The 22675-nt window shown below is 50.4% G+C and overlaps 1 protein-coding gene across 1 annotated transcript in view; it reads left to right on the forward strand.

Moving 5' to 3' along the window:
• GALNT18 (polypeptide N-acetylgalactosaminyltransferase 18) overlaps positions 1 to 22675 on the forward strand; it is a 355226-nt gene that overhangs the window by 188222 nt on the left and 144329 nt on the right. Inside the window, exon 3 of the mRNA XM_077761194.1 lies at positions 6726 to 6892. Within this exon, the coding sequence (XP_077617320.1) occupies positions 6726 to 6892 (167 nt within the window). The remainder of the gene's footprint in view (positions 1 to 6725; positions 6893 to 22675) is intronic.

Below are 22675 nucleotides of genomic sequence, written 5' to 3' on the forward strand. Positions count from 1 at the left end.
GCTTGATGGGTTGCTGGTCCTTCTTCAGTATTGCCAGGTCTGGCCACACACAGTCTTGGGTGAGGCTGCCCTGTATGCTATAGCCAGGCTGTTGGTAGCTACTTGGGGCTCAGGAATCAGTCTCTGGTCCCATAAGTTATGAGTCAAGTGATGAAGCCATAGGACAGAAGACCCAGATGCCTTTATACAAGGAGTCACTGGGATTGTTTATCCCAATGGGAACAAGGCAACAGGAAGAGTTTAGGCTTCAGGTGCCCAGCAGGGTTTTATCATATTTGCCCCCATCATCCTACTAGACGCGCTGCCTCCTCTCCATCTTTCATCAGAGTTGGCAGCCTGGAGTGACATATATTTTGCACCACCCTCCACCTCCAACCAAGTATCTGAGTTGTCACAACACCATTGTTTCGCCAGACACATCTCTGGGTGGGAGTAGGAAGGGAGATACAGACCCTAGTTTAGCAGGGATTGCGAGTGTAGGCTTTGGAGACAAATGAAGCAGATTTAAGCCCTGGAAAATAACTTACTGCCTTAGCTCTAGTTCCCTCATCTGTAAAATGGGGATAAAGATATTTACCATATAGGATTGTAAAAAGGAATAAATTGGGGAGGGAGAATAAAAATATCCCTACATCTCTTAGCATGGTTGATGGCAAATCATGAGCACTCAGAAAATGGAAATTGTTACTATTATGATTTCCAAATATTCTACGTGGGGTCCGTGGGCAGTGGGGCTGGCAAGCACTGTGCAGTCTCTAAGCTATGGAGGTCATGGAGATATAGATGCCAGAGGGAGTGAAAGTCTTGACTGGCCTCACGCTCAATGAGAATCCCCACATTGACCTCATCTTTAGGGTTCATTAAGTCCAGCAGACTGGACGCTGGTAAGCCTGGGAGCCTATCTAATCTGGAAAGATCTAGGTGATGCCAACAGTGTACCCAAGTGAGGCCAGAGGAGGATCAAGCAATTCCTGTGGGTGCAGGTAGGAGGGGAGAGGCTGGGGTGAGGATACTATGGCCTCAAAGGGCCAAGAAGGCAGTGTCCCAAGGTTTATGTTTTCAGTGGTTAATGGTATCCTTGAACCCTTATGTGCTGACCATGGCTACAGGGGAGAAACCTGGGAAAGAAGAGAGGCAGGGGTACCCTCAGGGGGTGGGTACCTAGGTGTGTCATCTTCTTGCTGCTTGGTCCAGGAAGGTCCCTTCTCCACTTGCAAAACCCTGGTATAATTGGACCTGGTTACCCCTTGCACTGGCAGACAGCCTCAGCTCACATTCGACTTTGACCTTCATTCTGGAAGACCCTCAGTTGAGGAGCCTCTTTGAGTTATCACCCGGATGGAGCTTGTGGGTTCGCCGATGTCATAGGGAGGGGAGAATGCACTGATGTTATGTGCAGGTGGAAAATCCACTCATGCCACGTACAGGCATCTGGCTGCTGTCTGGGGCAGCATCTGGCCGCCAGGAGCCTGGGTTGGCCCCGCTTACTTGGCCACTGTCCCTCACAGGCAACAGTGGCACTGAAGCTCTTGATATAAATGTGCCTTATGAGCAGCTCCAAACAGTCTCTGGGAGCTCGGCCGAGAGGCCCTTACTTAGCCGCTCCCACCCCGCATCGCCTTCTGTGTGCAGAGATCGATAAAGTTGAGTTTATCATGACCATCAATTCCGGCTTATTAGACAGCCATAGTACTCCCCTCTCAGAAATGCCTTGTTTTTATCTCTAGTGGAAAATGGCTCGACTTTGAACAAGAATAAAAGTAAAAAGGGAACTTTTATGGCTTAATTTTATAGGAGAATATGCCTCTTCTCAAAATGAGTGAGGAGCTGGCCTTGTACAGTCAGGCTTTCTCCAGAGGCATCAGGAGCGAAAGGCCAGTGAGGCCTGTGTGACTCCTCTGATTCTCACGTCCTCTGGTCCGTCTCTGGGGGCGGGGGCTGAGCAGGGGAAGAGGGGGTGCAGAGGCAGACACCCACAGCAGGTGGGGAGCAGGCTCCGGGGGTCTGAGGGTGTGGGGGCCAGACCCTGGAGGATAGAAGTGCTGGGGGAGAGTGGTGTGAATACAGAGGCAGAGCTCTCTGGTGGAGGCCAGTGCCAGCCAGTGGGCGTAGCAAGTGGCTGGACTCTGGAGTGGAAATGCTGGGCTGTGGTCTGGAACAATTCTCTTCCATAGCAGTTCTTGAATGTGTATTCCTTTTGAAAGCCTTGGGCTGCCCTGCAGCAGGCAGGCTTCTGTCCTGAGTCCGGCGCTCAGCAGTGATGATGGTAAATGTGACCAGCAGGTATGTGGACATCTTGCCTAGTGTGCTGTGCTCCCTCCTTCTTTAGACCTCCTTCTCCAGCAAATTCTGCTTCCGTGTTGAGGTGACTGTGGGTCAGCATCTGTGTGTTGGGCACTTTCAAAGGGTAGTGTCCATGTATTCAGCGGATGCTGACTGCATGCCTGCTGTTGGCTGGGCACTGTGCCGGGTAGTGGGACGGCATTCGTGAGTGAGCAAACCCTGTCCCTGCCCTCAAGAAGGTTAGGGACACCATAGTCTACTCAGGGAGCCCCACTGTCCCGCTTTGCTTGGGACTTTCAGTGCTGAAACTGGGAAAAACCTGGGCAAACCAGGACATCTGGCCACCTTGTGTAATCACGATGTCAGTAAGGGGATATTGCTTGTGGCATTTGGTGATGGCCAGGAGCTGGGGGGGAGGGTGGGGCAGCTTGCAAACTGTTTCTATCTTCTTTTCACCACATGTGAGATAGAAGATCCCGAATTTTATAGAGAAAGACACCTAGGTGATCATTTCTTCTGCCTCCCTTATTCTGGGATGGGACACAGAGAGATGTGAAGTGACTCACCCCCGGTCACGTGGAAGGTTGGGGTGGAGCCCGGCCTCGGTGGCTTCATCCACCCTCCAACACTCTTTCCCTAAAAACATCCCCCATCTTGTCTTTCTTTTCTTTTTTCAATTTTTCAATGTTTTTATTTATTTTTGAGAGAGAGAGACACACAAAGCATGAGCGGGGGAGGGGCAGAGAGAGACAGAAGGAGACACTGAATCCCAAGCAGGCTCCAGGCTCTGATCTGTCAGCAAAAAGCCCAACGCGGGGCTCAAAGTCATGAACCATGAGATCGTGACCTGCTGAAGTTGAACGCTTAACCGACTGAGCCACCCAGGTGCCCCTCACCTTGCCTTTCTTATCCTGCTCCCCCTTCACCCTCTCTGCTCAGCCACATCCATATATAGGGTTAGGTTCAAATAAACCAGAGGGTAAGGGAGCGTGCCTCACGGTGTAGAGAGAGAGGCCAGGGCAGGGCAGCTACTGCTGTGAGCAGCTCCCGAGAGAGAAGAGGAGGAAAGAAAGATTTAAGGAGGTCAGGACGTCTGGCCGGGAGGGAGCCCTTAATTACAGTACAAAGAAACTGAGAGCTGGTAGAGAAGGAATGTGAGGAACTGAGGCCATAAGTTCAGGGGAGGAAGGACCCACTGGTGGAGAGAGGCCCTAACTCTCCGACACAGGAAGGAGATTTGCAGAAAAAAAGGAACACGCTGGGGTCAGTGGCATGCATATAAAGTTTCCACCTGTATAAAATAAGTAGCCCCGTTAGCTTTGTTTAATTCCAAAAACCTACCGTGTGTCAGACTCTGGTTTAAGGGTAAGAGATAGCACAGCAGCAAAATAAAGCCCCCGCCTTGGGGGACTTGGTTATAGCGGGGAGACAGACAATAAATGCGCACCAATATGAGGCACTACCGTAGCTCTTCTGTTATGTTGCAAAGGGTCTGCGTAGAAAAACCTCATGTTCGAAGGAAGCTTTCATGCGGAAATGGTGATCAGCAGAGTTTAGCTTGTAAAACAAATAAAACATTTCCATTCGGCTTATGAAAAGGCCATCAGGAGTTGGCCCACAGGCCCTGGGGGTTCAAACCGTCTAGTGGGCATGGCTGACACTGGGAGAAATTAAACTTGGTCTCCTTGGGAGGGAGTAAACAGGGAAGGGAAGAAGGGAAGGGAGTAGAGGGCTAAGCCCTAGCTCAGGAGAATACCCACGAACAACCTGGAGCTCTGGCTAGTGGGACTCTGAGGGTCCAAGGAAGCCTCTGGAGAAGTGCTACCAGACACCGGGTCAGTCTTCACGGCTGGTGGGGTTAGTGGGGGGAACAGCGAACATGGACCACTGTACTGACCTTACTGGCAGCTGTGCACTGAACTTTATGAAAAACCAATAGTATAAAGGTTACATGCCAGCAGTTTGGGCATACGTTGTATTATTTTTAAAATGCAATTAGTGAGTGGGTTGTATTTTAATACTTCTGTCCGTTTTCATGCCTAAGGAAAGGCCAGCTACTGGTCTTGAGAAATATAAATAAGCTCTAGCCAGGGGTGCCTGGATGGCTCAGTCGGTTGAGCATCTGACTCTTGGTTTCAGCTCGGGTCATGATCTCGCGGTTGTGAAATGGAGCCCCTGCATCAGGCTCTGTGCTAGGTGGGGAGCCTGCTTGGAGCTCTCTCTCTCTGCCCCCACCCCCACATGCACCCTCTCTCTCTCTCAAAGTAAATAAATAAACATTGGAAAAAATAAATGAGCCCTAGCCAGAGGAATTGACTTTTGGCTGTTACAAAAATCATTCTCACAACAACAATTTTTTTGGAAATGGTCTTGATAAGTTTAAGGGAAGGACCTTCCCGTCTTGGTCCTTCACTACAGTCCCTCCCTCCATGTCCCCACGCCCTTCATTCCTTCCCTGCATTTCCCTGAGCCAGTGTCCTCTGGTGCTTCCTCTCCGGTCACAGCACTGTTCCCTCGGCCCCACCGGGCTTTTGCACGACTTGCTTTGTCATACCATCCAAGAGTCTAATGAATCCTGTCCTCCTCACAGAGCTCCTCCCTGACGACTCCTTCTGGAACAGCTGCCAAGGCAACACTGTCCTGTTACCCTGCCTTACTTTCATCTCGGCGCTTGTATGAAATGATATCATTTGTTCGCTTCCCTGTTGACCTGTCTCCCCTGTCAAAGTGTCAGTGCCCTGAGGACAGGTACTTTGTCCACGCCCTGCTGTGCTCTTATTGCCTACAATAGCACGTGCTTCATGAGAAGCTCAATAAATATCTATTCCGTTAAATACAAGAATCAATGCCTTCTACGATGCCAATCTGTTAACCTGGTGGTTTTCTTAACATTGTAAGCATGAAAATAATATAAAAACAAAGATGGGAACAAAAGATAAGAGACTCCTAAATACAGAGAACAAACTGAGGGTTGCCGGAGGGGTTGTGGGTAGGCAGATGGACTAAATGGGTTGAGGTGTATCAAGGAAGACACTTGTTGGGATGAGCACTGGGGGATATACATAGGGGACAAATCACTGAAATCTACTCCTGAAATCATTATTGCACTATATGCTAACTTGGATGTAAGTTAAAAAATAAATAAAATGAAAAACAAAAATTGTAAGTATGAAGCGGATTTGGGAAGAGGCTCAACTCTTTCCCTCCCCCCACCCCTCTTTGGTGAGGGAGAAGGAGAGCTGGAAATAGAATGGGAGAAGTTTCTGTAAATTTCTGGTAACCATAGAGACGGTGATTTTAGTTTATTAATCTCCTGCTCTTAAGCAGGCTGGGGCCCCACGGTGATTTCTCCAAATTGCCAGCCCTGGTTATCCTGCAGCCTTCCTCATTAAGGAAGAACAGGCCCATTCCTATCCTGCAGCACTTTAATTGCCGACAAGCAGAAGCTCTGTGCTATTATGCTCATTATTGCATGTTCTAACCTGGTTGCACCTCCCACTTTGGAGTCATACGCCATGGTCACCAGCCCTGAACCTCTGGAGCCTCCAGTGGCAGGTGGTGGGAGTGGACAGCCTCCTCTCCGAGCCCAGGGCCTATAACTGCTGCTCTTTTCTTTCATTCAACTGTCCTGAAGACGGGAGTCCATGCCTTCTGGAATACCGTTGGGTTTCGGCCTGAGTAGGGCACCTGCCATGGTTTCCTGCACACGGAGGTGATGCTTGTAGTGGTTGCGTGTTCCTCTCCCCACCGGAGAAGACCATAGTTGGGATTCTATCTTGACTCGTGGTAGGGACTCTGTCTGAGCCTTAGTGCTCTCCCCTGTGAAATGAGATGGGAGTTGTCATTCTGTCCCTCATTTGTGTTAGAGACTCTGACTCTAGCTTCAACCAGCTTCTGGAGTCTGGATCCCAGTGAATGCATGAGAGGTAGGGGAAGTCCCAGGCTGTATGCCTTCTGCAGTGAGACAGAGTGGATTCTGGCAGAAGTCTCTGGAGGGCACATATTTCTCTCCTCAGGAAGATCATCTAAGGTCTGCCTTCACCTAGATGTTGTCTGCCATTTTGAAAAAACTAAGACTTTACTTTAGTTGCATTTTCAATCCTATTGGATGTGGAGAGATTGAGACATTCTTCTACTAAACACTCCGTGACTACCTGCTGGGTTCTAGGTGCTGCTTTGGGTGTTAATGACACAACTCTTCAGCTGGGATGGTCATTGACAAATCCAGACTCTGTTGTGGTACAGATCCATTTTAATGGTCATGACCCTGTCTGTTACATACTTAGGGCTTGTCTTAAGTATCAAAGAAGAGGCCCTGGGAAGAATCCGGGCTCCTGAGCCCTCCGGAAAAGCTGGAGCCAAGACATGGTGTGGGCCAGCACCTGGGGTTACCCCATCTGAGTCACTGACACATCTAAGAGCCTGGCTTTTCATCTTTCCAGGTGCCGCAACCTCTCCTTCCCCGACAGCCTGCCAGAAGTGAGCATCGTGTTCATCTTTGTCAACGAGGCACTCTCGGTGCTGCTGCGCTCCATCCACTCAGCCATTGAACGCACACCTCCACACCTGCTCAAGGAGATCATCCTGGTGGATGACAACAGCAGTAATGGTGAGTGCCTGAACTCCCTTGGGCCCGGCACCCTGCTCTGTGCCCGACCCCTCGGCAGACAGTTCAGCCTCTGTCGGAGGTTCTCATTTTTTAAGGCTCTCCACGACCACTCCTTCAATGAGATGTTGCTTCAGAGATGAGAGATTCTTGATGGTCACTGCTCTGGAAGGTTCTCTCCCTAGGTGTACCCTCTCTGCGTCCTGGAGGGGCCTGGTCCCCAAGCTCTTCCTTATTGGCTGTTCACTCTCTCCTCTAACATTCTAGCACAGTGTAGGATCAATAGCCCTGACCTCCACCCCCACCACGTACATAGTGAACATCGCCAGTGACTCTTTTCTGTGAAGCATCATTTCTGTTTGTGGTCACCCTTAGCAGTGGTGGTGACAATAGCGGAGGTGATGAGGGTGCCGGTGGTGGTGAAGGTCACAGTGGTCTCGATGGTGGGGCCAGTGGACGGGTAACACGGTGACAGCAACAGAGCTATAGAAAGTCTGTCCTCTCTGCTGGGTGCCCTGCTCCCTGTTCCATCTGGCCTTCACAATGCCCCAGGTGGCCCACAACCCTTGTTGAAGCCCTTACCCCCTCTTTCTCTCCTTCTCCAGCCGCTACCAGCTACGTCTTCCCTTCGGTGCGTATTCCAGGGCCTCTGACACCTATATATGCCACCCCATAACATTCTCCAAACTTAGAGACCATGTACTGAGGTGGTTTAAAAACCAGTGCTCTTTGGTAGGATGAGGAATCTGGATGTGCTTTGGATAATGCACGATACTAAATACTAGACTGCTGGGGTACAGGATCAGAGAGTCACTGAGCCTGTGTTATCTTTAGCGTTTCCTCTGGTGTCAGGCAGTAAATTTTCCAGTGAATCCATTGCTGTAATGAGAAATTCAGATGGGCAATTTGTGTTTTGTTATCAATTAAAGCTGAAACATATCAGATAATTGAAGTATATTTAATCTCAATAAGCAAATTTTCGTTTTCATTTTATCACCATGCAGTAAGAAGTGGAGAGCGGTGCTGTGAAGCACATTTTAGAACTTTCTGAAAGGCAGTGCATATGGATCACTTGACTCTAATTGTTCCGTGGTTGTAAAGGAAGACATCTGAGAGCGGTCGCAAACGGGCAGCCTAGTTTTAAAGGTGATTGTGTTTTAATGCAGGAGACAGGAAAGGGCCCAGCCTCCACTTCTCATGGCTACTTGCTATCACCTGGCTTGCGTCCATGGAATGGATGCCTAAGTGAGCCCCCGTCTCCCAGTGGCTAACACCAGAACAACTTGACTCGCCCACCCGTGCACCCTACCTTGCTGCACCCAGGCCTCCTGGCCCCTCCCCTCTTACATGTGCGAAGGCAAGAGATGAATGAGCCGTTCCTTCCAAGGGTGAGGACATCCCCCAAGCAAGAGGCATCCTTAGGCTCTGTTGTGCTGTACAGGTGGGCATGAGGACCAAAGGCAAGATACTGGCCAGAGAGATAGTATGAGGGAAGCATCTTCTGGATCTCTTGACTAGTAGGCAATGGGCCGGTGAGCCAAAGGAGGGCTAGCAAATTATGGCTCAGTTTCAAGCCAGGGTGGCTCTGAGGATGATGGTGCATTCCCAGGAGAGGGAGGAGAAGGAGTGGTGGGGTTCTTCGGGGATGGGAAGCTTCCAAACCCTGAGGCCTAGGGAGTATTATGCTGATGGGACAGGTAAGTATCTTGACTGTGATGGTGGTTACCCAAAGCCACATGTGACAAACTTGCACAGAACTACATACCCACACCCAGATGGGTACACATCTTCGTGGAGAGGTCTGAAAAGCTATGCAGATGGGGGCAACGTCAGTATGCTCGGGTGATGTTGTGTAAGATGTTAACGTTGTGGGAGGCTGGGTGAGGGGTGTGTGGAACCTCCTTGTATGGTTCTGTGTACTTTCCTGTGCATCTGTAATTTCTTCAAACTATAAAGCTAAAAAACAAATATCTCTCCCAGAAGATTCTAATTCAATAAGTTTGAGCTAGAATCTGGCCATCTCTATTTTAAAAAGCATTCTTGGGACGCCTGGGTGGCTCAGTGAGTTAAGCACCTGACTCTTGGGTTCGGTTCAGATCATGATGTCACAGTTCATGAGTTCAAGCCCCGAGTCTGGCTCTGCGTTGACAGAGCAGAGCCTGCTTGGGATTCTCTCTCTCCCTCTCTCTGCCCCTCCCCTGCTTGCGCATGCCCTCTCTCTCAAAATAAATAAATAAACATTTAAAATAAAAATAAAAAAATAAAAAGCATTATTAATGGTTGTGGTACACAGCTTTGGTTGAGAACTTCTGGTTTAATGAGTCAGACATAGCTTTGCTTTCGCACACGTGGAGTTCCAGTCCATGATGTGAAGGGAATGAACTCTGGACTGAAGTCTCGAGGCACGGGCTGTAGAGTCCTCTCCACTACTGGATGAGTGACCATGACCTCTCAGAGTCTTAGTTTCTTCCTGTGTGCAATGGGAATAATAACCTCCCCGTTTGCCTCACCTGCCTGATGCAGTCAAGCGAGCAACTGAATTGCAGGCCATCCGTGTTTCCCCCCCTAACCTCCCCCCCCACCATTCCCAGGAGACTGCCACATAGCCCTCCAACTACACAGCTGGAGCTTGAAAGAAGGAACCGTGGGAACGTAAATTTGGAGTCTTACGCACGGAATAATTGAAGCCACTGCCTGGGAGGAGATGGCAAAGAAAAGAGGGAGAACAAAAATAGAAGCTTGAGAGAATACTGAGTGTGAGACATCAGAGAGTCAGGAGGAGCAGGGTTAGCTGGTGAGAGACAGAACAGGAAAGGGCAGGAGAATCCGGAGGATGACAGATTCCATGGACAGAGAGAATTCCAGAAGTGAGAGCCATTTATCTGAATGAACCCACAGACAGATGGAAGGACACGGAGTCTGGGAAGAACCTCCGCATGTGGAAGGTGCGGATTGTGGCACCTCAGCAGGAAGCTTTAGGAATGATTGGGGATGGCGGTTCTGGAAGCCATATCAAGAGGAAGAGAAGACAGGGAGGTAGATATTTTTCTGTCAGGGATTTTGGCTGCAAAAGAGAATCAGATTTTAATGATTCTGGAGCAATGTCTCTCTCTCTCTCTCTCTCTCTCTCTCTCGCTTTCACGCTCTCACATACACACACACACACACTCACACAAATTTTAACCATAACCTACAGAAAGAAATACATGTTCATCGTGACCTAGTATGACACGCCCACTCTCACTCATACAATAGCGCACACGATTGAAACAGAACTTTTAAGAAACAATAGCTAGCCTTCTAATGTGGGAAGCACTGTGATGTTTTCTATTATAGTCTGGTCTATGTTATTCAGGTCTATTGCACTGTATTGCCCTGGCATTGTATTGTAGTGTATTGTATTGCTCTCTTTCTTGAAAGGCAGGTTGTTCTCCAGCCCCCGACTGCACATTAGAATTGCTTGGGGAGCTTTTACGAAAACTGGGTGGCCGTCTCTTGGCTCTGGCAATTACATTGGTCTACGGAGAGGGTGCCTGTGTCCTTTGAGGTCAAGGTATGGAACAAGGCCTCTGAGGAGGAAGGAGAAGATGGGATCCCGGGCACAGAAATGAGGGCTGCCTCTGAGAAGAAAGGGCCCACCTTTGTATGACTCCGGAGGAGCAGATGGGTGAATAGGGAGGTAGCTGGAGGGGTGTGAGGAGAGGTGCCGGGAGGCTAGGAGAGTAATAGTGCTCAGTCCCAGTATCCTATGGCTTGCAAGCCACCTTGAGTGGGTGGGGGGCATGTTGGGAAGGGGACTGGTGGCAGCTGGGGTAGCCCTGCGTGGAATGGGGCAGGGAGGTGACCCGGAATGGGTTTCCCCGAGACCAGCCTGAGCTGAGCTCTCAAGAAGGGCAGGAACAACCCTTGAGACTGTGACTCTTGGAAGAGCCTTAGCAAAGGGCTTGAGGACCCTTCAGACCAGGCCAGCCCAACTTGGGGGAAGGTGGCCAGGAGGATATTCAGCTCAGCCTCCATTTGGGGTTTGCTTCTCTTGGGCATCAGCTCGCTCAGCACAGAGCGAGGTGTTTATTTCCTGTCAGGCCAAGTCATGACCAGTTCCACAGACTTTTATAGAGCACCCAGCCTGGGCCAAGGGCATGATGGGAATGTAGCCCTTGATATCAGAGAGCCCTGCAAATCAGTAAAAGGAGATGAAACCTAGTAGGACTCCGTTTCTGGTCTCAGGTCTGCGACTTCCTGGCCACAGGTCCTTGCCTCGGTTTTATGTACCATGTGGGGACATCAGGCCCCGCCCTGCCCTGCCTGCCCCATAGTCACCAAGGATAATGGCAGTGAAAGTGAGTGACAATGAGGTAATGGCAGTGAAAGTGCTATGACAATAACAATAACAACAATAATAATAACAGCTGATATGTAACCACTGCTCAAAGGCAACTCTTGCTTTTCTCTCCCTGCTGAAACAGTGCACTCTGGTGGGAAGAGCACAGAAATGGGCATTTGGCCAGCTTTTCAGTTCCAGCTCTTTCTAGCTTCTTCCTGGCTATGTGCTCTTAACCTCTGCGAACCCTATTTTTCTTATCTGTAAAATTGGGATGTGGAATTCCTACCTCAGGGATTGTTTGGAGGCTTGAATGAGATAAGGCATGATGGAAGGGGCGTCTGTGTTTAAATCTCTAAATGAAGCGGGAGTATAAAGCTTTCGGAACATCTTCCCAGGTGGTGTCACACCATGCTATGTGTGCTGGTGCCTTGTGTCCCCCAACCTCTCCTCCACGGGCATTGAAGGGGTTCACTTTTTTTAAAAAGTTGGTGTCAAGAGTAGAATTTAGGGATTCATTACTTACATGTAACACTCAGTGCTCATCCCAACAAGTGCCCTCATTAATGCCCATCACCCATCTAGCCCATCCCCCCCCCACCCTCCCCTCCAGCAACCCTCAGTTTGTTCTCTATAGTTAAGAGTCTGAAGGCATTTTTGTTTGGGGTCAGGCTTGTGTTTCCACAAACACAGGAAAGGGATCATTAATAACCGCTTTCTTCATCTGAGCCTCTCTAGATTTTTAGTTTTCTCCCTCAGAAGCCAAGGACTAGAGGCTCTGCAGATGGCCCTTGTATGAGAGTCTGAGTCCCTGTTCTCTGCCTCCTTAACAATTTCCTAAACAAGCCCCATTCTTTCAGGAACCAGCTCCTGTGTAGGATGCAGTCATTCTGCTGATGTGGTCTCAGACTCTAGCATTTGAGCTTGATGAAAAATACAGAGATTCATACATAGCACATTCTTGCCTCAGGACATTTGTACCTGCCTCTCCCTTCACTTGGAATGCCTTTACTGCCACACAACTTCTTTTGCCTCTTTAGGCCTTTGCTCGAATATTTAAAATAGCACCCTGTTTAAAAGGGCAGCCTTTACCCTGTCACTCCTCATCTGTTCCTTGCTTCTTTTCTTCCACGGCACTTATTACCATCTGATATGCGGAACTCACTTGGCTACCTTCTTTTATTTATTTGTACGTTCTCTCTCCAACCGTCTGTAAGTTCCACGAAGACAGGGACTTCCAGTTTCTTCATTGCTCTGTCTTCAGCACCCAGAATACTGTGTGGTACTTGTAGGGATGCACTAAATAGTGCTTGAATGAATGAATAATTTTGATTCAGTAGGTCTGGGGCAAGGCTTGGAATCTGCATTTTAATAAACTTTCCAGAGCATTCTCATGCGGTGGGTGGGACATTCCCTGGGAATCATTGTTCTAACTGTTGTCCCTCATCTGCACTGCAGCTGAGGAGCTTGGGACAACAGGCATTTAAGTCCCCCTAGCGCAAGCCTCTGGCAGCAGACATTGCTGGGTGAAATGTTTCTTCCCTGGGTGGGGCCCTTGGGACCTCCCTGCTTCATCCCAGGGAGATGACGTGAATGGTGGGCAGGATGCAGAACAGGATGGGGAGCTTACCCCAACCTGGCCTGAACTCAGGTCCTATGCACAGAGTCAGATGACTGCCCCCAAGCCTCCTCCCCCCAACGCTACCCAACGTCTGCAGGCATTCCTGCCAGAGGCGGCCATGCCCTGCCTGCCCTGTAAACTCTGAGACGATATTTCCCCTCCCTGGCTCCTCTTGCTTGTTATCTCAAGAAATGGTGGGAACACGGCCGCGAGCCTCCTGGTGTTAATTACCATGCTCTCAGTGAATCCCAATGGGCCAAGGTCTTTAGCTGGGACTGAATGATTTAACCTTTATGGACCTCCAGAGGGAGGGAAGCACCAGCATTTGCAGCTGATAGAATCATCCCTGCCTTTGATTCTTGGCATTCGGCTGTTTGTTCATCACTTCATTCATTCATTCATTCGTTCATTCCCTCAACAGGATTTTTGGAACATTTTTGATGGCCACGTACTTTGTGCTAGTACTTTAGCACACAGCAAAGCACTTGTTTCTCCCCCATTGTGAGCTCATTCATGTGACACAGGTATTCTAGTACCTGGCACAGGACAGGTGCTCAATGAACATGAGCTCTTTCAGGTCCCCTCACTGGCTCTCCCAGAGTCACCATATCCCACAATCCGGCATCTCCACTAACAAAACCATTTCCTTTTCTACACTCACTCTCTGTGTTTCCTTTTTAAACTCATGTCCTCTTTTAATAAACTTAAACATCACACACCTTTCTTTTCATGGCTATTTGAAATTTCAAAATGAATATGAATTTTGTGACTAAAAACACATCAAAGCATGGCAATATCAAATATTTGTTTTAAGAATACCATTCCCTGGGGCACCTGGGTGGCTCAGTCAGTTAAGCATCTGACTTCAGCTCAGGTCATTATCTCACGAGTTGTGGGTTTGAGCCCCACATCGGGCTCTGTGCTGACAGCTCGGAGCCTGGAGTCTGCTTGGGATTCTGTGTCTCCATCTCTCTCTGCCCCTTCTCCCACTCATACTTTGTCTCTCTCTCTCTCTCTCAAAAAAAAAAAAAATATATATATATATATATATATATAAAAGAATGCTATCCCTGGAGGTCTCAGTCGATTCTTGGTTGGCAGTGACTTGCCCAGCCTCACCCAGCCTGATGCGTGCCCTTCTTCTGCTGCCTTTCAACAACAGAATGGCCAGTTGCCAGCATGTCCCACACTTGAAGCTCGATAGTCTCTCTCCTGGGTGATGGATACCCTTCGCTCATGGATCCAGCCTTCTCACTGGTCACGTTTGCTCAAAACCTTCGACAAATGTTGGCAGGATGAGGCATAGAGCCAGGCAGCCTCTAGAGCCAGGGCAAATGGAGCTGTCCCTCCCCCACCACGGTGTTGGAGAGGCGGACAGATGACTGGGCAAATCCCATCTGGCTCTTGGGAGGAAACCAAGGACCTATGTAGGGAGAGACTTGCCAGGGCCCCACAGTATGTGGGTAACAGAGCTGAGGTAGGACCTTAGGTCCTTGAACTCTCATGAGGGCTCTCTCCTCCACCCCATGCTGTGTCCCTACAAGGTTCCATGTTCAGTCTTCCTGCTGTCCCCACTCTATATGGATGTGGAAGCCCATGGCCAGGCACCCAAGGTTTGGTTACGGTGGCCCCGGGCCATTTGCTCTGCTTAGCCCTCTTCTGGGAATGACTGTCCTCCCACACCCTTCGCCCAAATCAAGCTTCGGGGACCGTTCAGGTGGTACCGCTTCCAGAAAGCCTTCCATCACTCTGCACTCTGCCTGCCAGCTGGCTCAGGAAGTTCACCTTAGCACTCACACATGCTCTGGCTTCCTCCCTCACATACTGGTTTTACTGGGTATTTACTCACTAAATTAGAGTGAGAAATTGAGCACAGATTAGCCAAGGTGGCCAGTGTGGGAGACACATGGTGCCACGCATCTCAGTGTCCCACCAACTAGTCCAGTGCTGAGCACATAGTAGTCACTCAATAAGATTGGTTACAAAAGGACATTCACAATCCCTTAGGGAAGTAGGTGTGGTTACCACCCACATTTCATAGATGAGGAAGCTAAGTCTCTGTGAGGTGAAAATAAAAAGTGACCATGGCCCAAAGTCATAGCCAAGACATGGTTAGATGGGGATTCAAACCCAGGTCCCCTGGCTCCCAGGACCCATGTCTCTGTACTTGTCACACTGCTGGGAGGCTGGGGGCTTTTTTTTTTTTTTTTTTGAGGAGTGAGACAGTTTATTTAGAATTTAGAAATAAGCTTTGGACAGCCTCCTAATTAGAAGGGAGCCTAAGGGTCCACTCTTGGGGAGAAAGGCCATCATGGAGGTAAATGGGGAGGGAAGAGCATGAGAGCTGGTACCCAGAGCTGGTCCTGTGCTCAGCGAAGTGGACACAGGTTCCTTCCTGTCTGATTTTCCCCTGACAGCCAGCCCACCCCCTTACTTCTTGGGGAGGGTAGATCAGATCCAGGATGACCCTAGCTCACACTCTGAAATGGTGACCCTGTGTCCCAGAGTCTCACAGANCCGGATCTACCTCAGTGAAGGGCAGCCGGCAGGGGTGGACATGAGTCGTTCCTCAGGCTGTGTTCCAGGCCCCTGGCTAGACCACTGCTCAGTGGGCTGCCTCTGCTCAGGACTGGACTTGGACCCTCACTTCTCCAGGCCTGGGCCTCGGACCAGAGTGACTCCCAGTGCTTCTGGGTAGACAGAGTCCTAATCAGGCAGCCTCAGCACAATGAGCACTTAACATGCACCAGAGCCTATTCTAAGTATTTTTTATAAATTAATCAGTGCTCTATGATAATGGTAAGAACCATTACAGTATTATTTTATATAATAAGGAAACAGGCACAGAAGAGTTAAGGAACTTGTCCAAAGTCACGCAGACGTAGGATTTGAACCCAGGCTGTCTGATTTCAGAGCTGACGCCCTCGACCATTAAACAGGCTGCCTCTCGTGCACCATGGGTTTCTGACTCCAAAACATGTATTGGAATTTTGTCCTCATTCTCTGCAGAGAGAATGGTGTTGAGCAACAGGGCCAGCAAAGGAGGCGAAGAGAGAACTTGAGACAAGGGAGTGGCTGTCTCATCAGCTGGAGCTTTGCCCAGGTTCAATAAGAAGGAGAGATGTGTCGGGGCGCCTGGGTGGCTCAGTCGGTTAAGCGGCCGACTTTAGCTCAGGTCATGATCTCACAGTTCCTGGGTTCAAGCCCCACATCAAGCTCTGTGCTGACAGCTCAGAGCCTGAAGCCTGCTTCAGATTCTTTGTCTCCCTCTGTCTCTGACCCTCCCCTGCTCACACTCTGTGTCTCTGTGTCTCAAAAATAAATACACATTAAAAAGAAGAAGGAGAGATGTGTTGCATAGAGCCTGCTAGGCTTGTGTCGGGACTGAGAGGAAATTGAAGAGTTGACAGCCATGCTTAGGTCATCTTGGGAGAAGGCAGCTTCCTACTTCATTTGAAATAGAGAGAAGTCGGTGTGTCTGTGTGTGCGCACATGTGTAAGTGAGTGGCTGTGACCCGGGGAATGTGCACTGATGCAGTGTGAGCATGAGTGAGCAATGTGTGCACGCACAGGTGCACTCGGTGTCTTAGTCCATTTGGGTGGCTTTTATACCACAAACCATATTTTATACCAAAATACCATGGACTGGGTGACATTTATTTCCCATGTTCTGGAGGCTGGAAGCTCAAGGTCAGGGTGCTGGCAGATTCGGTGTCTGCTGAAATACTGTTTCCTGGGTTATAGATGGCTGCCTTCTTGCTTGTCCTCACACGACCTTTCCCCGTTGCATGTGTGTGGAGAGAATGCAAGCCCTGGCATCTTCTCCTCTTCTTATAGGGGGGCACTAATCTTATCTCGCGGCTCTACACTCATGACCTTATCTAACCCTAATTACCTCCCAAAGGCCCCATCTCCAATTACTATAATGTTGGGGATTAGGACTTGACCCTGTGGATCTGGGGGATGTGAGGATTCAGTCCATCATACTGGGCTTGTGTGACCCGCAGAGGGGCAAAACCCACAGATAGTGGTTGAGTCCCTTCCACCCCTACCTGGGGCCACCCTCATGATCCTGATGAGTGACAAGTAACGGCGCAAGTGTGAATCACTGTTATTTTTAATTGGTGGTAAGAAAATCACAGAGTGGTGACGAAGTAGAATCAGAACTCCCAGATTGCTTGCCACCAGCTGCTGGGTCCCCCTCCACCCCCTGCGGGGACCCCATCATCCCTTGGCCCAGAGGCTGCCTAATCATTGTTTAATGTTTCCAAGATGCTGTCCTACACAAGAGATACTCATTCCGAGCTGTAAAAATACCAACAGCTTTGCATGCAGCTGGAATAATTGCAAAAAAAAAAAAAAAAAAAAAAAAAAGCAGAGGAAAAAATGGTCTGACAGTATTGTGCTTTATGGAGCTTAAAGAATCCCATATAAGCTAATCTAATTACAACCGAGGCTCAGGCAGCTTAAAGGTGTTTATACAGCCAGGCACATGGGCTGTCGGCCCGCTCAGCTGAAGGCTTCTCGTCACCGCCACCCCCATGCCTCTGACTGGTGTGACTAGAATAGCCCACCCATAAGACTGGCAGTGGGGACCCAGGAACCTCGAGATGGAGGCAGCCTCGTACTGAGTTCTGCCGGAGCCCTTCAGGCTCTGACATTTACCCCTTACTGCCAGGGGCTGCCCCTACCTGCCACACGGTTCGCCCCCAGCCCGAGGCTTCCTCTTGGCCGGACTATACAGATTCCCGTGCTCAGGCGTTGTCCAGCACTCTCCCAAGGAAACCATATGACTTGTGAGCTCCTGGCTGGTCTGGGTATGAATGCCCGCCCATCCCTACCTGACTCAAGCCCTCATCCTAGGACTGGGAAGTGCACTAGGGACCGTGGTGGTGGAAAGGAACTGGTAAATCGTTCTGGCAGATTCAGTTGTGTCTGTTTCTGAACAATCCTCGTAGAGCTACATGGGTTTTGCCCTTCACCAGGGCACCCAGAAAAGGGGCACATGGGAGAATTAAATCAAGCCCATGATCTCCATTTGCTAAGCCATGCATCCTGGTGAGTCTGCGTCAGACGTGCCTTTTCTTTCTTTCTTTCTTTTTTTTTTTTTTTTTAATGTTTTATTTATTTCTGAGAGAGAGAGTGACAGAGAAACAGAGAGAGAGAGAAACAGCGTGAACAGTGGAGGGTCGGAGAGAGAGGGAGACACAGAATCAGAAGCAGGCTCCAGGCTCTGAGCTGTCAGCACAGAGCCCAATGTGGGGCTCGAACCCATGAACAGTGAGATCATGACCTGAGCTGAAGTCGGACGCTTAACCGACTGAGCCACCCAGGCGCCCCCAGACGTGCCTTTTCAAACTGGGAATCCGAGGAGGGAGTACCTTTCTTTAATGCGCATCAAAGAGCCATGTGCTAATAGCCCAGGCAGCGCCGATGGCGACGGCAGAGAAGAACAGAAGTCTCTTCTCCATGGTGGTCAGCATGGTCGTCACAGAGCTGCTGCAGCCTGGGTGTATCCCCGCACCTGCTGCCCTCTGCACCCCAGCCTTCCTCAGCTTTCTCTGAGTTGGTCCTACACTTGGCCTTCTGCCTCCGCTCTCTACCAGTCTGCTGGGATGGAGCCCTTACCCCCTGAGCTGGGCTCTGGCTCACATCTAGCCCGGCCAACCCTCCTATTTGAGAGGCTTTCCCCTGCTCTCTGTACCACCTGGCCGGGCCCTGCTGCATTAGTCTGATCACCTGCCTTCCCAACCCATATCCTGGGGGCAGATCATCTTTAGTGAGCTACGCCTGGATGTGCCAAGCCCTTGCTGACGCTGCCTCTTGGACCAGCCCCAGAGCTCAGTCAGTTTTTCCAGCTCCAGTCCTGCCTGTTGCCAGCCTCTTCTCTGTTCTCACCAGCCACTCTGCCCAGGTCCCGGCTTGCCACTCAGCCAAGCCTGCCTGAGTCTTGTAATAGTGTGGGTGGCACATCACTTGTCCTGGGCCCCTTTACTGACAAAGGGAAACTGACTTAGGGCATCAGAAACTCCCCATTATACTTCTCTGCCTACCAGGAAGAGCCCCTAGGAGGGCAAAGAACATGCTCTCCTTAGCTTAGGAGTTCCCTGTAAGCAGTCTGCAGCAGGGTGACTTTGGACCATGTTGCTTTACAGACGAGACAAGATGACCAGTATTTGATGAACAGAGCCAGCAGGAACCAAATACAAAAAAAAAGTCTTCTTCCAGTGGTCAGCAGTGTGACCATCTGTCGAGGGAGAATTTCCTGGAGTTGGAGCATCGAGGGAGCATGGGAGGAGGTCAGGAGAGGTCTCTCCTGCCCCCGGGTGAGGGGCCCCTGCTGCCACAGCCAGGAGTCCAGATGTCCCCGGAAAAGGCCAGGGTCGCACCACCGCAGCCTGCAGTGCGGCCCACAGGAGATGCCTCCTTGTCCGTGCTTGGCCCTCAGCCTATCTTGCTTAGCAGCTTGTAAAGACAAACTGGTACTGACGGCATACGTACAGTGAATGCAGGCACTGTTGCTAAGCTCAGGTCCTCCCTCTGCTTTCCCAAATATTTAAAACCGCTTGAAGCCCAACAAGCAAATATTTCCTGCTGATATTAAATCTTCAGAGTGCGGAATGCCTTCTGGTGAGATTGATTTTCTGAAAGGCAGCCCCAGACCACACAGCAACCCAGGAAGCCTGCAGCATTGCCAGGAAAAAAGGGAACGTGTGGACAAGAGGTGGAGCCTGTGGCCACCCCGGCCGCCATCCAGATCTGTCCTGCTTGGTAGGGGCTCTCAAGAGCCCCCAGGAGACCGGCACCACCACGGTTTGATGTCATCGTGGAAGGTTCTGTGAGAGACACCATTGGGGGAGTAGAAGCCAATACAAATGACAGGAGCCTGAAGGTCCGACAGCAGGTGTGGACCCGCCTACACTGCACATCACTAGAAATCTGCTCTTATTGTGGTTGGGGGAGAGATTTTTTTTAAAACCAGGGCTCTACTCTACACCCAGGAGCCCTAAATTGGGGAACAACTTCATTTTGGTGGGGGGGGGGGGCTGCCTTACCTATCTGCTTAGGTCCACAGGGACATATGCCTCTTGAGCTCCTGCAGCCATGGACATGCATTCATTCAACAAATGGCATTCATTCAACAAATGGAGAAGCAAGTTCCAAGCTCCTTGCTGGGGAGGCAGGGGATGAACTAGGTGTGGACACACTAGTCAGTCAAGTGGACACACTCCACGGCCTCCCTTCGGCACAGATGCAGCAATGAGGTGCCTCATTTCTAGTTGTTTTTAGAAGCTCACACCTTGGGAGTTCAAGATGTAGGTAGAATTTGAGGGAGAGAAGCTCTGGAATAGAAAACAAGCCCAGGTTTGCCAGATGAGTGAGCAGGAAGGTTATGTTTGAACCACCACTGAAGGAAGGCCACGTTACTAGCCGGCCCCAAGGCTGACTCTTGTCACATTCTGTGCTGCTGGAGGAGGGCATTGGTTTTAATCTTGCCAAGGAGGGCAGGGCCCGGGAAACAAGACGTGTGGCTCCCTTTGTTTTCCTGTCCCTGGTCCCCATACTGTGACTTCCATTCCCTCCCCCTCCGCCCTGCCTTAGGTAACCCTCCACACAGCATGTGACCTAGGAATAATGTGGGTGACCTAGCCCACTTTGCGGGCCCCTCTCTCTGCTAGATGGGCTTCTCCGGTAGGGCACTGGGCGAGTTGAAGCAGGCAACCCTAAAATCTAATGCAAGGCCCTCACTTTACTAGAGGGACGATAAATCCAGAGAGGGTACGTGAGTTTCCCAGCAGCACCGAGCTGGTTAGCGGCACAGCCAGAGAGCACCCTGCTGCAGCCCTTTGCTGACTGCACTCCGATCATCAACAAACTTGCACAGAGCGTCGTCGAGTGTCAGGCATCACACTCAGCACCAGCAATGCAGCAACGATGGACAGAAACAGTTGCTGTTTCCAGAGAACTCATGGCCCAGTGCAGATGACACACCATAAACAAATGGCCGTTACACATGATGCAGTGGTAAGTGCCACTGGCCACAGGTGACAGAAGAGGGTGCTGAGGAGCCCTGGGAGAGGTCCCGGTCATTCTGGGAGGGCTTCCTGGAAGAGCTGGCATTTGAGCTGGGCCTTGGAGATTGAATGGGATTTGGATAATGGATAGGAGAGTGGAGGAAAAGACAGAACTTGCCTCTGTTTTTGTGTCTTTCTAATAGACTTTAGGGAAGGAGTCAGAATGATCATATCTTGGGCACCTATTGTGTTCCAGGCACCGTGCTGCACACTTTTACACACTGTCTTCATTTTTCCAGTTTCTCTCTTCATCTTACAGGTGAGGAAACAGACTCAGCAGTAACTTAGCCCTGAATGGAGGCTTCTTCTTTGATTCCTTCTCTCTTCCCCATAAGGCCTCACCCAGTGCCTTGTGCCCCATGATGAATGTGACAATTGAATGAAAATGGCACAGAGAGATGGGAATTGCGAGTTTGCAAAGTCATAGGGAAGGCAACATTCCCCTTTCCTTGCACAATGTGTGTCTGAGCCCAGAGCGATTTAGGATTTCTGTCATCAGAATAAATGTCGTCCCCATGCATTTATACCCACCCCCAGGCTGGTATAATCGTAGCCTAAGTCAATACTAGCAAGAACTTTCCTTTTCTCCAAGCAATTTCTATGTGTTACTTCATTTAAACCTACGACCAACCATGTGAGGTGGGTATTATTATTGTGCCCATTTCACAGACAGGAACACGGAGGCTCAGAGAAGTTACCAGTTGCATAGCTAGGAATGGCAGAGCCAGCATTTGAGCCCAAGTTGGATCTCGCTGCAGAGCCTGAGCCCTTCACCTGGTCATGATATACAGGGGTCCCAGACTCAGTTACCTACTGAGGCAAGGATAGATAAGGTGAAAGGCAGAGGTGAGGCACCGAGGACTGGCAGGTCTGCAATGAACAAGAGAGCCCCCGCTCAGCCAGCAGGGGCAGCCAACACTGGCTCTGGCCTCTTCCTAGCCTGCGGGACCAGCCGGCTTCTTTTGAGCTGGGGATCACACTTTTACACGTGGTGGGCTGAAGGAGCTGCGCGGGCAGGCCAGACACAGCCCTGGTCCTTCTGTGTGCAGCCTGGGTCATGTTCTCTTGGTGCGAGACAGAGAAGCTTCTCTGGAGAATGCACCCTTGGTGGAAACTCCTCCCTCTTGTCCTCTCTCCATCTCCTGCTGGCTGCTTTTCCACATCACAGAAAGCAGCCAGTCCACACTCCTCTGTGCAGCTTCCCCTCATCATGTGTTGCTGGAGAACTCAACAGGCACGGGCTATGTGTGCACTTTGAGCTCCCCTGATTCACGGAGGCCCCTTCTGGGTCGGTCGGCCTTTCAGAGAAGTGCGTGGTCGTGCAGTCAAGGTGTGGATTTTGTGCCTGGGTGGTGGACCCGGAGGCCATCCTGGTGACATCCCTGAATCTGGAGACCTTTCAGCTGGCATCGGGCTAGTAGTGGGGGAGGGGAGGGACCACTCCCCAGGAAAGCTGCAGAGGAGGCAGATAGATTGAGAGTCACTCAGAGCAGCTACATGTCCCTCAGAAGGACATTTGTCAGGGGTGGGAGGTGGGGGAGGGGGGANCTGCGGGTGGCTATGACTTGGATATACCACAGCTCACTGGGTCTCACCCTGGCTGGCCTAATGCTCTTCCCGGAGACGCCTCCATTTCCTGCACTGACTGGGACCTGCCACGCTAAGGGACTGTCCCGGAGCGCATCTGTGGTCCTTGTGGTTGAAAATGGGGCCGCTGCCATCGAGGAGCAACTAACCACATCATTTCAAAGCCAAATAAGATCCAGGCG

The sequence above is a fragment of the Crocuta crocuta genome, unplaced genomic scaffold, assembly GCF_008692635.1.
Source record: "Crocuta crocuta isolate KB4526 unplaced genomic scaffold, BGI_CrCroc_1.0 scaffold233, whole genome shotgun sequence".
Taxonomy (NCBI): Eukaryota; Metazoa; Chordata; class Mammalia; order Carnivora; family Hyaenidae; genus Crocuta; species Crocuta crocuta.